Below are 18,187 nucleotides of genomic sequence, written 5' to 3'. Positions count from 1 at the left end.
CGCTCTTTCTGCCTCTGGAACAGGAAAGGAGGGCTCCGTCGGTCAGGGTAGGTATTGTCTAATCTTTGCAGCAGAGACTCACCCACCTGTAGGCCTCTGACCGACACTCCCGCTCTTCAAGCTGCGAGTCTGTGGACTTTTAATTAGGTTAGAGGAGGAGGGAGGGAGGCCCTACTGTGTAGGACTTGGGGCTTCAAGGTAACTGCTTAAATAACAATCACTTACCTTCCCAACTGCCTCTCTGCTCCGACTTCACTTCTGCCCAGCTTCCGCCACTCTCTACTGAAGAAAGTAGGACTTTGGTTCAACCACATTTGGAATACTGCATACAGTCCTGGTCGCCACAATACCAAAAGGATACTTTCGAGAAGATGCAGAGGAGATTCACCAAGATGTTGCCTATTATGGAGGGTGCTAGCTATGAAGAGAGGTTGAGTAGATTAGGATTATTTTCATTAGAAAGACAGCGGTTGAGGGGGGACCTGATTGAGGTCTACAAAATCATGAGGGGTATAGACAGGGTGGATAGCAAGAAGCTTTTTCCCAGAGTGGGGGACTCAGTTACTAAGGGTCATGATTTCAAGGTGAGAGGGGAACAGTTTACGGGAGATATGCGTGGAAGGTCCTTTACGCAGAGGGTGGTAGGTGCCTGGAACACGTTGCCAGTGGAAGTAGTAGAGACGGGCACGATAGCGTTATTTAAAATGTATCTAGACAGATACATGAATGTGCAGGGAGCAGAGGCATACAGATCCTTGGAAAATAGGTGAGAGGTTTAGATAGAGGATCTGGATCGACGCAGGCTAGTAGGGCCAAAGGGCCTGTTCCTGTGCTTTAATTTTCTTTGTTCTTTGTTCTTTTATAAAAGATAGGAATGGATGGCAGATTTAAAGACGATGTTCCAGACTCTTGAGTATACGGAAAGAGTGAAAACACTGAAATCAGGCTGGAACACTTTTTAAAAGTATGAGAAGACAAAATGTAAATACACCAAAGCCATCAGCATCTCTAAAAATTAAACAAAATTGGCACATCAGATATTGGAAGGGAATTTGAATCCAAGTGTCTCTGTGTGTGTGTGTATCTGGAATTTGCAGATTTATCTCATTAACAGTGCTGAATTATCTGTGAAATTTTAGAAATTTCATTCATTTTGGAAAACTTACTGTTTTACTGATGTCCACAGTTTTACTGTTCTCCCTTCAGTGTTTGGTTTACATCCAACTCCCATTCATGGAGGATTTCCGCCAGTTTACTTTCACTTCTTTGAAGAAAAGTAAGAAAGGAACAGCATCAGGTTAGTGGAAATTGTGGACAGAAACAAACAGCAGCAGTTTGGACTTTTCCTGAACTTGGAAGTAGTTAACAGTAATGCAAGTCATAATTTATAAATGATGTAAAACTGCCAGCAAATCTGATCAAGTTTAGTTGGTCTTGCTTGGACAGGGGAGTTGAGCTGGCATGGGAAATGTTGTTTGGTATGATCATAACTAAGTCCTGCTATAGAGTGAGTCAATGAAATCTTATTAATTTGCAGACTGTGTCCAGGATAGCATTCTGCACAAATGTGCCCCAGAGCCAACAGGAATTATTTAATATTAGACAATAGTGTTTGGATGAGAGAAAAGCAATAGAACTACTGACATTTTAAATATTGTTAAGGATTATTTCAATGAGATGAGGCTTTTCACAGTTAACATGACTGTGTTAATGGTTCAAAGATAGAACATAGAACAGTACAGCACAGAACAGGCCCTTCAGCCCTCAATGTTGTGCCGACCATTGATCCTCATGTATGCACCCTCAAATTTCTGTGACCATATACATGTCCAGCAGTCTCTTAAATGACCCCAATGACCTTGCTTCCACAACTGCTGCTGGCAACGCATTCCATGCTCTCACAACTCTCTGCGTAAAGAACCTGCCTCTGGCATCCCCTCTATACTTTCCACCAACCAGCTTAAAACTATGACCCCTCGTGCTAGCCATTTCTGCCCTGGGCCCTAGAGATTGGCAGATTGTGTTCAAAGAAAATTTGAAAAGATTCAGAACCTTTTTCCACCCCTAAAGGGCATGACTTCCGTTTTCTAAAAAAGCGACACCATGGAGGAGTGAAGAGGTAAATTAGCAGAGAAAATGCACATAAGATGATGGAGGCGATGGTCTAGTGGTATTATCACAAGACTATTAATCTAGAAACTCAGCTCATGGACCCAGATTCAAATCCAGCCATGGCAGTTGGTGGAATTTGAATTCAATAAAAAAAAGTTCTGGAATTAAAAAAAAAACTACTGAATACAATGAAACCATTGTCGATTGTCCAAAAAAAACCATCTGGTTCACTCATGTGTTTCAGGGACATAAGTGAACCAGATGGTTTTTCTGACGATCAACGATGGTGTCATCATTAATGACCATGATCACACTGTTAATTCCAGGATTTTATTAATTTCATACTCCACCATCTGCCATGGTGGGATTTGAATCTGGGTCCCCAGAACATTACCTGGGTCTCTGGATTAATAGTCTAGCAATAATACCACTACGCCATTGCCTCCCCCGTTGCTCTTTGAAATGCCCTGTGAGGCACCATCCCCAAGAGATGAACTGGACATCAATCAAGTCCAGAAGTAGTATTCATGAAAGCTTGATGTTGAAATAGGTTTATCAAAAGAATGCTGTGTGATAATGGCTGCCCTGATCAAACCACCAAACACTATACATCATGCAAACTCAAAAAGGTATATAGTCAACCCTAATAACAGAATCACATGTATAATGCACTTTCATACACACAAATGGCTCTGCACTTTACCATAGAGTGTCCACTGTACATATTAAGTGGCAAAGTATTTACCTTAAAGTCAAAAAATGAAGAGGCAATCTCAGGGCTCTGCGATTTGTATTTGTTAGATTACTAAATTAACTTCGGCATGGTTATTGTAATTGGACTGAATTTTTGCTGAAAGTTGGTTTGTTGTAAAGTGAACAGTGGAATAATACAGCACAAAAGACACTATTTCACCTGTTACTCCTTGAAAGAGCTCGCCAATTCATTCCTTTCCAGTGCTCTTACCTTGTAGCCCTGTGAACTTTTTTCCTTGCAAGTATTTATCCAGTTCCAAAGATATCATTGAATCTGCTCTCAATATTCTTTTAATCAGTGCATTCTTAGATAAAATAAAATGTATCCCCATTGTTTCACTGGCCATTTTGCTTTACAGAGGAACAGTTATCAGCTGTGGATGCTCTGATTGATTCTATGAGTTTGGTAGTGGATGATGGTGAAGAAGTAGAGGATCTCTTCAAAGTCAGTAAAATTCCCAATCCTCACTTTCAGCGGTTGTTTCAGGTAAACAAGTTCTAAATCATATATGTGTGATTTGTATATAAGACAGTATAGCCTGGCAGATAACTAGGAATGAGCATTCTGGCCTAGCCAGTGAAGCCCTTGTCCCAAGAATGAATGAAAAAATATGAAAAGAGCTGTTTATTGCCCATGCACAGTTTCTATCCCTCTGTTCACTCCCCATTTATGTGTCTATCAAGATATGCCTTCAACGTTACTAATGTCCCTGCTTCCGCTACCTCCACAGGCAGTGTAGTCCAGGCACCCCACCACATTTTGTGTGAAAACGTTTCCCGTAAAATTTTCCCCTCTCATATTGGACCTGTGCCCTCTCTTAGTTGAATTTTAGAACATAGAAAAGTACAGCACAGTACAGGCCCTTCGGCCCACGATGTTGTGCCGTGGAATAATCCTTATCCAAAAATAACCTAACCTACATTCCCCTCAATTCGCTGCTGTCCATGTGCATGTCCAGCTTAAATGTCACTAATGACTCCACTTCCACAACTACCACTGGTAAACTATTCCATGCGCTCACAACTCTCTGGGTGAAGAACCTCCCTCTGACGTCTCCTCTATACCTTCCTCCTAACACCTTAAAACTATGACCCCTCGTGGCAGTCAGTCTTGCCTTGGGGAAAAGTCTCTGGCTATCGACTCTATCAATGCCTCTCATTACCTTGTACACCTCGATCAGGCCACCTCTCTTCCTCCTTCTCTCCAGAGAGAAAAGTCCGAGCTCAGTCAACCTCTCCTCGTAAGACAAGCCCTCCAGTCCAGGCAGCATCCTGGTAAACCTCCTTTGCACCCTCCCCAAAGCCTCCACATCTTTCCTATAATAGGGCAACCAGAACTGGACACAATATTCCAAGTGTGGTCTCACCAGCGTTTTGTAGAGCTGCAGCGTAACCTCGCAGCTCTTAAACTCGATCCCCCTGTTAATGAAAGCCAAAACACCATATGCTTTCTTAACAACCTTATCCACCTGGGTGGCAACTTTGAGGGAGTAATTTTCCATCCTGGGAAAAAGCTGTTAATGAAAGCCAAAACACCATATGCTTTCATAACAACCTTATCCACCTGGGTGGCAACTTTGAGGGAGTAATTTTCCATCCTGGGAAAAAGCTTCGGACTATCCAGCCTATCTAAGCTTCTCATAGTTTTGCAGACTCTGTAGCTTGCCCCACAGCCTCTGGCTTTCCCATGAAAACATTTGGTTTATCCAACCTTTCCTCGTGACTAAAACTCTCCAGAACAGGCACCATCTTGGTAAACCTTCTCTGCACCGTCTCCAAAACATCTATGTCGTACTGGTAGTGTGGCAACCAGAACCTCATGCAATGTTCCAAATGTGGCCTAACTCAAGTTTTGTACAACTGTAACCAAACAAACGGGCACTTGACTCCATGACATCCACTCCTTTCGCCACCAATACTCAGTGGCAGCCATACATTTTATAGAAATTCACCAAATATATAAGAGAGCAACTTCCAACCCTGCAACCACTTTCATTCAGAAGGACCACCACCTGCAAGTTTCCTCCCAAGCAACTCGCCATCCTGACTTCAAATACATCGCCATTCCTTCACTGTCACTGAGTCGAATTCCCTCCTTGACAACATTGTGGATGTACTAACTCACATGGACGGCAGTAGTTCAAGTAGGCAATTCACCAGTACATTCTCCAGGGTAATTATGGACTGTCAGTAAATGCTGGCCCATGGCTGTTGAGCAAATTTTTTAAAAATGTGGTTATGACAGAATTCTTTACAACCAAGTTGTTATGCAATCAGGCCTATTTTGAGAATTATTCACCAATTACATTTTGAGACTTATTCACCAATTACCGCTCTCAGCTCCACAATTTGCGTAGCCACCCAACAATTTTAGAGGTACTATGCAGAATGCACATAATTTTTAACATGTTGCATGTGCTTAACCTCTTTAAATGTGTTAGGCATTGAATTAACACGGTTGCACACAGCAAAGAAAATTTGAAAGAACTACGGCCATTCACGTGATGAGGTTAGACCAGGCTTAATGTGGATTATAATAAAATAAAGATAAAACAAAGAACTGCTGAAGAGCTTAAACAAAAACAGGAATTGCTGGTGAAACTCAGCAGGCCTGGCAGCATCTGTGGGAAGAAAGCAGATTTACATGTTTAGTCTGGTTCTGCTTTCTTTCCATATGTGTTGCCAGACCTGTTAAGTTCCATCAGCAATTTTTGTTTTTATATCTAGATTATATTATTTACTTAGATTAACAAATTGATATTATAGATCATAGAACATTACAGCACAGTACAGGCCCTTCGGCCCTCAATGTTGTGCCGACCTGTCATACCGATCTCAAGTCCATCTAACCTACACTATTCCATGTACGTCCGTGCGCTTGTACGACTTAAATGTACTTAAATTTGGCAAATCTGCTACCGTTTCAGGCAAAGCGTTCCATTCCCTTTCTACTCTCTGAGTAAAGAAACTACCTCTGACATCTGTCCTATATCTTTCACCCCTCAATTTAAAGCTATGCCCCCTCGTGCTCGCCATCACCATTCCTAGGAAAAAGGGTCTCCCTATCCACCCTATCTAACCCTCTGATTATTTTATATGTTTCAATTAACAAAGAAACAAAAAAACCTACAGCACAGGAACAGGCCCTTCGGCCCTGCAAGCCTGGGCCGATCAAGATCCTCTGTCTAACCTGTCATCTATTTTCTAACGGTCTGTGTCCATTTGCTCCCTGCCCATCCATGCACCTGTCCAAATATATCTTAAAAGACGCTAACGTGTCTGCATCTAACACCTCCGCTGGCAACGCATTCCAGGCACCCACCACCCTCGGTGTAAAGAACTTTCCACGTATAAAATTAAGTCACCTCTCAACCTTCTTCTCTCTAATGAAAATAGCCTCAAGTCCCTCAGCCTTTCCTCGTAAGACCTTTCCTCCATATCAGGCAACATCCTAGTAAATCTCCTCTGCACCCTTTCCAAAGCTTCCACATCCTTCTTATAATGTGGTGACCAGAATTGTACGCAATACTCCAAGTGCGAACGCACCAGAATTTTGTACAGCTGCAGCATAACCTCTTGGTTCTGGAACTCGATCCCTCTATTAATAAAAGCTAAAACACTGTATGCCTTCTTAACAGCCTTGTCAACCTGGGTGGCAACTTTCAAGGATCTGTGTACATGGACACCGAGCTCTCTCTGCTCATCTACATGACCAAGAATCTTACCATTAGCCCAGTACTTTGCCTGCAGGTTACTCCTACAAAAGTGCATCACCTCACACTTGTCTGCATTAAACTCCATTTGCCACCTCTCAGCCCATCTGTGCAGCTTATCTATGTCTCTCTGCATACTACAGCATCCTTCGTCACTATCCACAACTCCACCAACCTTAGTGTCGTCTGCAAATTTACTAACCCATCCTTCTAGGCCTTCATCCGGGTCATTTATAAAAATGACAAACAGCAGTGGACCCAACACCGACCCTTGCGGTACACCACTAGTAACTGGTCTCCAGGATGAACATTTCCCATCAACTACCACCCTCTGTCTTCTTTCAGCAAGCCAATTTCCGATCCAAACTGCTATATCTCCCACAATTCCATTCCTCCGTATTTTGTAAAATAGCCTACTGTGGGGAACCATACCAAACACCTTGCTAAAATCCATATACGCCCCATCAACCGGTTTACTCTCATCTATCTGTTTGGCCACCTTCTCAAAGAACTCAATAAGGTTTGTGAGGCACGATCTACCCTTCACAAAATCGTGCTGACTATCCCTAATCAATTTCATCTTTTCTAGATGATTATAAATCCTATGACCTTTATGACCTTTTCCAACACTTTACCAACAACTGAGGTAAGGCTCACTGGTCTATAATTACCAGGGTTGTCTCTACTCCCCTTCTTGAACAGGGGAACCACATTTGCTATCCTCCAGTCATCTGGCACTATTCCTGTAGACAATGACGAGTTAAAGACCAACGCCAAAGGCTCAGCAATCTCCTCCCTGGCTTCCCAGAGGATCCCAGAATAAATCCCATCCGGCCCAGGGGACTTATCTATCTTCACCCTCTGTAGGATTTTTAACACCTCTTCCTTGTGAACCTCAATCCCACCTAGTCTAATAGCCTGTATATCAGTATTCTCCTCGACAACGTTGTCGTTTTCTAGAGTGAATACTGTCGAAAAATATTCATTTAGTGCTCGCCCTATCTCCTCTGACTCCGCACACAACTTCCCACTACTAACCTTGATTGGGCCTAATCTTACTTTCGTCATTCTTTTATTCCTTAAATACCTATAGGAAGTCTTAGGGTTTACCCTGGTCCTATCCGCCAACAACTTCTCATGTCTCCTCCTTGCTCTTCTAAGCTCTCTCTTTAGGTCTTTCCTGGCTATCTCATAGCCCTCAAGCGCCCTAACTGAGCCTTCACATCTCATCCTAACATAAGCCTTCTTCTTCCTCTTGACCAGAGATTCCACTTCCTTCGTAAACCATGGCTCCCGCGCTCTACTGCTTCCTCCCTGCCTGACAGGTATGTACTTATCTAGGGCACAAAGGATCTTTTCCTTGAATAGGCTCCACGTCTCTAATGTGCCCATCGCATGCAGTTTCCTTCCCCATCCTATGCGCCTTAAATAATGCCTAATCTCACCGTAATTGCCTTTCCCCCAGCTATAATTCTTGCCCAGTGGTATACACCTATCCCTTTCCATCACTAAAGTAAACATAACAGAATTGTGATTGCTGTCACCAAAGTGCTCACCTACTTCCAAATCTAACACCTGGCCGGGCTCATTACCCAGTACCAAATCTAATGTGGCTTCGCCCCTTGTTGGCCTATCTACATCCTGTGTCAGGAAGCCCTCCTGCACACACTGGACAAAAACTGACCCATCTATAGTACTCGAACTATAGTGTTCCCAGTCAATATTTGGAAAGTTGAAGTGCCCCATGATAACTACCCTGTCTCTCTCACTCCTATCGAGAATCATCTTTGCTATCCTTTCCTCTACATATCTGGAACTATTCGGAGGCCAATAAAAAACTCCCAACAGGGTGACCTCTCCTTTCCTGTTACTAACCTCAACCCATACGACCTCAGTTGACAAGTCCCCAAACATCCTTTCTGCAACTGTAACACTGTCCTTGACCAACAATGCCACACCTCCCCCGTTTTTACCATCTTCTCTGTTCTTACTGAAACATCTAAATCCCAGAACCTGCAACAACCATTCCTGTACCTGCTCTATGCATGTCTCCGAAATGGCCACAACATCGAAGTCCCAGGTACTAACCCATGCTGCAAGTTCACCCACCTTATTCCGGATGCTCCAGGCATTGAAGTAGACACACTTCAAACCAACTCCTTGCTTGCCGGTGCCATCTTGCGTCCCTGAAACTTGATTTCGGACCTCCCGGCTCTCAACCTTTTCTATACTCGAACTGCAATTTTGGTTCCCATCCCCCTGCTGAATTAGTTTAAACCCACCCGAATAGCCTTAGCAAATTCCCCACCCAGGATATTGGCACCCCTCTGGTTCAGGTGAAGCCCATCCTGCTTGTAGAGGTCCCACCTACCCCAGAAAGAGCCCCAATTATCCAACAATCCAAACCCTCCCTCCTGCACCATCCCTGTAGCCACATGTTCAACTCCTCTCTCTCCCTATTCCCCGCCTCATGAGCACGTGGCACGGGCAACAAACAAGAGACAACAACTCTGTTCATCCTAGCTCTCAGTTTCCATCCTAGCTCTCTGAATTTCTGCCTTAAATCTCCATCTCTCTTCGTACCTATGTCGTTGGTGCCAATATGGACCACGACTTGGGGCTGCTCCCCCTCCCCCTTAAGGATCCCAAAAACACGATCAGAGACATCACGCACCCTGACACCTGGGAGGCAACATACCAACCGTGAGTCTCTCTCGTCCCCACAGAACCTCCTATCTGTCCCCCTAACTATGGAGTCCCCAATGACTACTGCCTTGCTCCTCTTCCCCCTTCCTTTCTGAGCAGCAGGGACAGACTCTGTGCCAGAGACCTGTGCCCAACTGCTTTCCCCTGGTAAGTCGTCACCCCCAATAGTATCCAAAATGGTATACTTATTGTTGAGGGGAATGGCCACAGGGGATCCCTGCACTGCCTGTCGGTTCCCTTTCCGGCCCCTGACTGTAACCCATCTGCCTTTTTCTCGTACCTGAGGAGCGACTACCTCCCAGTAACTCCTCTCAATAACCCCCCCTGCCTCCCGAATGATCCGAAGTTCATCCAGCTCCAGCTCCAGTTCCCTAACGCGGTTTTCGAGGAGCTGGAGTTGGGTACACTTCCCGCAGATGTAGTCAGCAGGGACACGAGTGATGACCCTTACCTCCCACATTCTGCAGGAGGAACATTCAACAGCCCTGACCACCGTTCCCATTGTTCTAAATTCCCAAAGAGCCTGATAAAGAAATAAAGAATAAAAAATAAACTTGTTACCTTGCCGATCAGGCGCACAGATAACAAGTTTATTTTTTATTCTTTATGTTTTAACAGTCTCTTTGGGAATTTAGAATAATGGGAACGGAGGATCGGGGCAGTTGAATGTTCCTCCTGCAGAATGTGGGAGGTAAGGGTCACGACTAGTATCCCTGTTGACTGTAAAAACTAAAAGGCTTCAAACTTATTGTTGAATAATTGATGAAATTTAAAGTTAATTTTGTCATTTCTTACAGTGTCTTCATTACAAAGCGTTTCAACCAGATAAACCTCTGCCTTCCATAGATCGTCATCTGAAGACTATGTTGGACAGGCCCCAGGAACTGAATGCTTCCTGCTTAACATCTTTGGAGCAACTGAAGAAGCTTTTCACTCTGCAAGACTTGGGCAAAAAAAAGGAACAAAAGATTGCACAGCAGATTTTCAAAGACAAGTATGATTTGGCTAGGAATTTACATGGAATGATTTGGAAATGGATGTCTAGAATTTTGGAGTGCAGGGTATGATCAAGTGGTGCATTCATTGCCTTGAGTTGAGTACGGAGTTGTAGAGTCTTATGTCTTTTAAATGTTGTAATTGTACCTGCCACAAACGAACAACCTTCTGTGTGAAATGGTTGCCCTTTGGGTCACTAATCTTTCACCACTAACCTTAACCCTATACCCTCTAGTTTTGAATTTACATACCCTAGGGAAAAGACCTTTGCTATTTACCTTAACTATGACCTTCGTGATTTTATAAATCACTATAAGGTCACCCACAACCTCCTATGCACCAGGGAAAGAAGTCCCAACATTTCCAGTGTACCCTTATAACTCAAACCCTCCAGCCTTTCTCCTAGGGTAGGGAGAGCCTTTTTCCTAGGATAGGGAGAGCCTTTTTCCTAGGATGGTGATGGCAGATGGAGTACAATGTTGGTAAATGCGAAGTCATCCATTTTGGCAGGAATAAGTGAAAAATTGCAACATGCTACTGTGCAGAGGGGACCTGAATGTGCTTGTGCATGAGTTGGTTTGCAGGTGCAGCAAATAATTTAGAAGGTAAATGGAATATTGTATTTTGATGTTTCTAATGCCCTTCATTGCTAGAGGGATGGAGTTTAAAAGTAGAGAGGTTATGCTGCAGCTGGATTGGGCGCTGGTGAGGCCAGAGCTGGAGTACTGTGATAATGGGAACTGCAGATGCTGGAGAATCCAAGATAACAAAGTGTGAAGCTGGATGAACACAGCAGTCCAAGCAACATCTCAGGCTCCTGAGATGCTGCTTGGCCTGCTGTGTTCATCCAGCTCCACACTTTGTTATCCTGGAGTACTGTGTACAGTTTTGGTCTCCTTACTTGAGAACAGATGTACTGGCACTGACGGGGTGAAGAGGAGGTTCGCTAGGTTGATTCCAAAATTGAAAAGGTTGCCTTATGAAGAGAAATTGAGTCGACTGGGGCTGTACTCAGTGGAATTGAGAAGAATGATGGGGGATCTTATAGAAACATATAAAATTATGAAGGGATTGGTTAAGATAGAAACAGGGAGGTTGTTTCTTCTAGCAAGTGAAACTAGAACTAGGTGCCATAGACTCAAAATAGTGGGGAGCAGATTTAAAACTGAGTTGAGGAGGAAATTCTTCACCCAAAGAGTTGTGAATCTATGGAACTCCCTGCCCAGTGAAGCAGTTGAGGCTACCTTGTTGAATATTTTCAAGGCAAAGATAGATAGATTTTGAATTGTAAAGGAATTAAGGGGTGAGCGGGTGATTAACTGCAACTGAGTCCACGAAAAGATCAGTCACGATCTTATTGAATGGCAGAGCAGGCTCAATGTTCCAGATGGCCTGCTCCTTTTCCCTATGTTCTTAAGTTCTATATCTGAACTGCTTTTTAACAAACTTCATAAGCCACCTGAAAATGGATCTCTAACGATTCATATCCTATCGAAAGGATAGTCAGATGGTTGTGTGGGGTGAGGGAGGCGCAGATTCCATTGCTAGTAAGAAATGAAATTAAAATTGATAGAAAGAAGTGATGTAGGGTCAGAAGGTGTAGTACCTATGTGAGTAGAGACGAACAACCACGTAAGATAAAAAGACCATGAGGGAGCTGTGTACAGGCTTCTTAGCAGCACTCAGGATGTGGGGAAGAAAATTAATCAGGAGATAGACAGGTGCCGACCTGTCATATCAACCTGAAGCCCATCGAACCTACACTATTCCATGTACGTCCATATGCTCATCCAATGACGACTTAAATGTACCTAAAGTTGGCAAATCTACTACCGTTGCAGGCAAAGCTTTCCATTCCCTTACTACTCTCTGAGTAAAGAAACTACCTCTGACATCTGTCCTATATCTTTCACCCGTCAATTTAAAGCTATGCCCACTCGTGCTCGCCGTCACCATCCTAGGAAAAAGACTCTCCCTATCCACCCTATCTAACCCTCTGATTATTTTATATGTCTCAATTAAGTCACCTCTCAACCTTCTTCTCTCTCATGAAAACAGCCTCAAGTCCCTCAGCCTTTCCTAGTAAGACCTTCCGTCCATACCAGACAACATCCTAGTAAATCTCGTCTGCACCCTCTCCAAAGTTTCCACATCCTTCTTATTATGCGGTGACCAGAACTGTACGCAATACTCCGAGTGCGGCCGCACCAGAGTTTTGTACAGCTGCAGCATAACCTCTTGGTTCCGGTACTCGATCCCTCTATTCATAAAAGCTAAAACACTGTATGCCTTCTTAACAGCCCTGTCAACCTGGGTGGCAACTTTCAAGGATCTGTGTACATGGACACCGAGATCTCTCTGCTCATCTGCACTACCAAGAATCTTACCATTAGCCCAGTACTTTGCATTCCGGTTACTCCTACCAAAGTGCATCACCTCACACTTGTCTGCACTAAACTCCATTTACCACCTCTCAGCCCAGCTCTGCAGCTTATCTATGTCTCTCTGTAACGTACAACATCCTTCGTCACTATCCACAACTCCACCGACCTTAGTGTCATCTGCAAATTTACTAACCCATCCTTCTACGCCCTCATCCAGGTCATTTAAAAAAATGACGATCGGCAGTGGACCCAACACCGACCCTTATGATCCTTGAAGACCTGTTTTTTAATTTTGTTCCTAGTTTTTCATAATCCCGAAATAGGTCTTTTTACCTAGTCCTGCCAATGTTGTTGGTACCTACGTGGACCACAACAGCTGGATCCTCCCCCTCCCTCTCTGATTTCCTCTCATGCCAGTCAGAGATATCTCGCACTCTGGCACTGGGCAGGGAGCACACCATGCAACATTCTCTATCCTGCTTGCAAAGAATACTGTATGTTCTTGACGATGGAATCCCTTACAACTACAATCTGTCTTTTAGCTCCCTCCTCTTGAATGGCCTCCTGGACCAATATGCCTTGGTCAGTTGACTCATCCTTCCTGCAACCCTGTTTTTTATCCACACAGGGATCCAGTGCCTCATACCTGTGGGACATTGTCAAGGGCTGTGGCTCCTGTGTTCCTGGATCCATGTACATAGGTTATTGAGTGGCAGCATCTGTGATTTTGTTTTCGAGTTTACATTTTGGGTCTCTGAACTGACGGTGGCTGGGAAAATGTCAGTTTATCTGCAGAAAATAGGGAGGGGGTGAGCTATCGAGTGAACAATTGGATCGAGCCCAAAGAGAGCAAAGAGCAGTTGGATAGACAAAGGAGTTGATGATAATCTGGGTAGGAGGGTGAATAATTGTTAATGGGGACTGTTAGTGACTAACAATTGGCAGGCTATGTGATATAAGGCCTAGTGTGTGGGTTGGAGGCTGGGACATGAGAGAGTTTAGGCCCTAAAATTATTGAACTCGATATTGAATCCTGAGGGCTGCAGGGTCCCCAAGCAGAAAATGAGGTGTTGTTTTTCCAGGTTGCATTGAGCTCCTCTAGAACACTGCTGCAAGCCAAAGACAGAGATGTTGGCCAGGGAACAGGGTGGTGTATTAAAGTGGAAGGTAACAGGTAGCTCAGGGTCTTTTTTGAGGGCAGAATGTAGTTTTCCACGAAGTGGTCACCCAGTCTACGCTTCATTTCCACAGTGTAGAGGAGACCACATTATGAGTAGCAAATGTAGTAGACTAGATTGCAGGTGAAGTATTGTTTCAGAGATGGTAAGAACTGCAGATGCTGGAGAACCTGGGATAACAAGGTGTAGAGCTGGGTGAACACAGCAGGCCAAATAGCATCAGAGGAGCAAGAAGGCTGACATTTCGGGGCTAGATCCTTTTCTGAAGAAGGGGGGAATGTTGAGGGTGAAGGAAGAGTGGAACAGGTGTCCGAAAGGGAATGGTCTCTATGGAAAAAAGACAAGGGAGGGGAGGGGAATATATGTCTGTTGGTGGCATCTCGCTGAAGTTGGTGGAAATGGCATCTGGTCACCATCTGGATGTGGATGCTGGTGTGATGGCAGGTAAGGACAAGGAGAACCCTATAAATGTTGCAGGAAGGAAGAGATGGGGTGAGGGTGGATGTGCGGGAGATGGGTCGGACCTGGTTGATGGCCCTACCGACAACAGGACTAAGCAATCCACAATTGAGGAAGAAGGTGGACATTTTAGAGGCTCTCTTGTCAAAGTTGAATGGGATAGAGTCTTCACAAGAAGATAGTGTACTATGTCAACTGTAAAGCATATGAGCAGAAGTAAGCCATTCAGTTTATTGAGTGCTCTGCCACTCAGTGACATCATGGTTGATCTGTTGATTCTCAACCCCATTTTCTCTGTAACCCTTCATTCGCTTACTGATTATTTTGTGTTTTACTTTTCAAATTTGCAGCATCCACAATGTTTTGCTTTTCACCAATGCTCAAGGTAAAGGCACAGCAAAGTCTAATTAATGTGTTTTCAATTCCTCCAGTGATACAGAGGAAGTAGCCTCAAAGAGAGCACGGACCAATGAAGATTTCAATATTGTTACGCTGGCTGAGGGAACTGTGACTGCTGTGAGTATAGGATTTATTGATTGACTCTGCTAGTCTACAAGCTTTGTAATAAGTTTTCATGTGTGACCAACACTACTGCTAGGTGAAGCACCATGCATACTTGTGCATAATCAGGTAATTGCTTTTAAACTGACATTTATGCCAACTATAAATCAATGCTAGTGCAGTCATCGAGGCCAGAGGAATACAAATATGTTTATTAGAGTGGTTCTAGAACATGTGCAGTAAGCTATCTTTTTTTTTCCTGTTGCCATTTCATTCAAAATGGTGGCGGCGGGGTCCACAGAATTTGACTCCACTGCGCATGGACTCAGCAGGTTCTACTTCGTCAACATGGCTTCATCATTGTCCTTCCAAATGGGTAACTTATTTTTTGTTTTGGTTGCCCTGGGGCCTGCACCTGATGCCCTCCTGTGGAAGGCTGGGACTTGATGTATCTCTGTCCCCAGTCCATCTTGGGTGGTAGTATCAGAAGACGAGCCAAGACTCTGTCAACTCAGAGCCAGGTCTCCGTTGGTCAATTCAGAGCCAGGACCCATCAGTCAATTTCTAGCATTGGAGGTGGTGTGGGACCCACACAGTGTGACCGTCTCCAACTTGTAAGAAGCAGAAGCGGTGGTGGCAGCAGAACACATTGCCAGGACTCCGGTGACAATGTCAGATGGCAGCGACTGGCGGAGCAGAGAATGTGAAGTCTACGGAGAGGGATCATAAGATACAGATAGTAAGCAGTACCAAATCCCTATCTGTTACATAGAACATAGAACAGTACAGCACAGAACAGGCCCTTCAGCCCACAATGTTGTGTCGGCCATTGATCCTCATGTATGCACCCTCAAATTTCTGTGACCATATACATGTCCAGCAGTCTCTTAAATGACCCCAATGACCTTGCTTCCACAACTGCTGCTGGTAACGCATTCCATGCTCTCACAACTCTCTGCGTAAAGAACCTGCCTCTGACATCCCCTCTATACTTTCCACCAACCAGCTTAAAACTATGACCCCTCGTGCTAGCCATTTCTGCCCTGGGAAATAGTCTCTGGCTATCAACTCTATCTATGCCTCTCATTATCTTGTATACCTCAATTAGGTCCCCTCTCCTCCTCCTTTTCTCCAATGAAAAGAGACCGAGCTCAGTCAACCTCTCTTCATAAGATAAGCCCTCCAGTCCAGGCAGCATCCTGGTAAACCTCCTCTGAACCCTCTCCAAAGCATCCACATCTTTCCTATAATAGGGCGCCCAGAACTGGACGCAGTATTCCAAGTGCGGTCTAACCAAAGTTTTATAGAGCTGCAACAAGATCGCTTAAACTCAATCCCCCTGTTAATGAAAGCCAAAACACCATATGCTTTCTTAACAACCCTGTCCACTTGGGTGGCCATTTTAAGGGATCTATGTATCTGCACACCAAGATCCCTCTGTTCCTCCACGCTGCCAAGAATCCTATCCTTAATCCTGTACTCAGCTTTCAAATTCGACCTTCCAAAATGCATCACCTCGCATTTATCCAGGTTGAACTCCATCTGCCACCTCTCAGCCCATCTCTGCATCCTGTCAATGTCCCACTGCAGCCTACAACAGCCCTCTACACTGTCAACGACACCTCCGACCTTTGTGTCGTCTGCAAACTTGCTGACCCATCCTTCAATCCCCTCATCCAAGTCATTAATAAAAATTACAAACAGTAGAGGCCCAAGGACAGAGCCCTGTGGAACCCCACTCACCACTGACTTCCAGGCAGAATATTTTCCTTCTACTACCACTCGCTGTCTTCTGTTGGCCAGCCAATTCTGTATCCAAGCAGCTAAGTTCCCCTGTATCCCATTCCTCCTGACCTTCTGAATGAGCCTACCATGGGGAACCTTATCAAATGCCTTACTGAAATCCATATACACCACATCCACAGCTTGACCCTCATCAACTTTTCTAGTCACATCCTCAAAAAACTCGATAAGGTTTGTAAGGCATGACCTACCCCTCACAAAATGGATGTACATGGAATAGTGTAGGTTAGATGGGCTTCAGATTGGCATGGCACTTCGGCACAACATCGAGGGCTGAAGGGCCTGTACTGTGCTGTAATGTTCTATGTTAACATTCTGGTAGATCTTTTCTGAACCCTCTTCAATTTAACAATATCCTTCCCGTAGCAGTGACCAGATCAGTACACAGCACTCCAAAAGTGGCCTCACCAGTGTCCTGTAAAACCTCAGCATGACGTCCCCACTCCTATTCTCAATGGTTTGAGCAATGAACGCAAGCGTGCTAAAGCGTCCTTCTTAACCATTCTGTCTACCTGAGATGCAACTTTCAAAGAATTATGTACCTGAATCCCTAGGTCTGTCTTCGACAACAGTTCTCAGGCACCTACCATTAACTGTGTAAGTCCTGCATTTGTTCTTTGTACCAAAATGCAGGACATTGCATTTATCTAAATTAAACTCCATCAGCCACTTCTCAGCCTGTTGGCCTAATTGATCAAGATGCATTTATAATCTTAAATAACCTTGTTTGCTGTCCACTTACCACCAATTTTGGTGTTGTCCACAAACTTACCAACCATACCTCCCAAATTCTCATACAAATTGTTTATATAAATGATATACAACAGTGGACCCATCACCGATCCCTTTGGACCACCACTGGTCACAGGCCTCCAATCCGAAAAACAACCCTCCACCACCCTCCTCTGTCTGTTGCCTCCAAGGTATTTTAGAACATAGAACGTAGGAAAGTACAGCACAGTACAGGCCCTTCGGCCCACGATGTTGTGCCGTGGAATAATCCTAATCCAAAAATAAAATAACCTAACCTACATTCCCCTCAATTCACTGCTGTCCATGTGCATGTCCAGCAGTTGCTTAAATGTCACTAATAACTCTGCTTCCACGACTACCACTGGTAAACTATTCCATGCGCTCTCTGGGTGAAGAACCTCCCTCTGACGTCTCCTCTATACCTTCCTCCTAACACATTAAAACTATGACCCCTCGTGGCAGTCAATCCTGCGCTGGGGAAAAGTCTCTGGCTATCGACTCTATCCATGCCTCTCATTACCTTGTACGCCTCGATCAGGTTGGCAGTTGGCAAACTCTCTCTGAATCCTGTGTCCTAACTTTTTACTACAGCCATGGGTGGTACAATGGCTCAATGGGTAGTACTGCTGCCTCACAGTTCCAGGAACCGTGTTCGATTCCACCCTGGAGCGACTGTCTGTGTGGAGTTTGCACATTCTCCCTATGTTTTACGTGGGTTTCCTCCGGTTTCCTCCCACAGTCCAAAGATGTGCAGGCTAGGTAGATTGGCCATGCTCATAGTGTTCAGGGATGTGTAGATTAGGTGGGTTATGGGGGGGATGGGTCTGGG

General features: G+C 44.5%; 1 protein-coding gene across 1 annotated transcript in view; it reads left to right on the top strand.

Moving 5' to 3' along the window:
• xrcc5 (X-ray repair complementing defective repair in Chinese hamster cells 5) overlaps positions 1–18,187 on the top strand; it is a 296,785-nt gene that overhangs the window by 212,769 nt on the left and 65,829 nt on the right. Inside the window, exons 12-15 of the mRNA XM_059647633.1 lie at positions 1,207–1,297; positions 3,225–3,352; positions 10,082–10,278; positions 14,733–14,817. Coding sequence (XP_059503616.1) covers positions 1,207–1,297; positions 3,225–3,352; positions 10,082–10,278; positions 14,733–14,817 — 501 coding nt within the window. The remainder of the gene's footprint in view (positions 1–1,206; positions 1,298–3,224; positions 3,353–10,081; positions 10,279–14,732; positions 14,818–18,187) is intronic.

Source organism: Stegostoma tigrinum, chromosome 7 (genome assembly GCF_030684315.1).
Source record: "Stegostoma tigrinum isolate sSteTig4 chromosome 7, sSteTig4.hap1, whole genome shotgun sequence".
NCBI lineage: Eukaryota > Metazoa > Chordata > Chondrichthyes > Orectolobiformes > Stegostomatidae > Stegostoma > Stegostoma tigrinum.
Note: the sequence above shows the minus strand (reverse complement) of the source record. Positions and strands in the feature narration are given on the sequence as shown.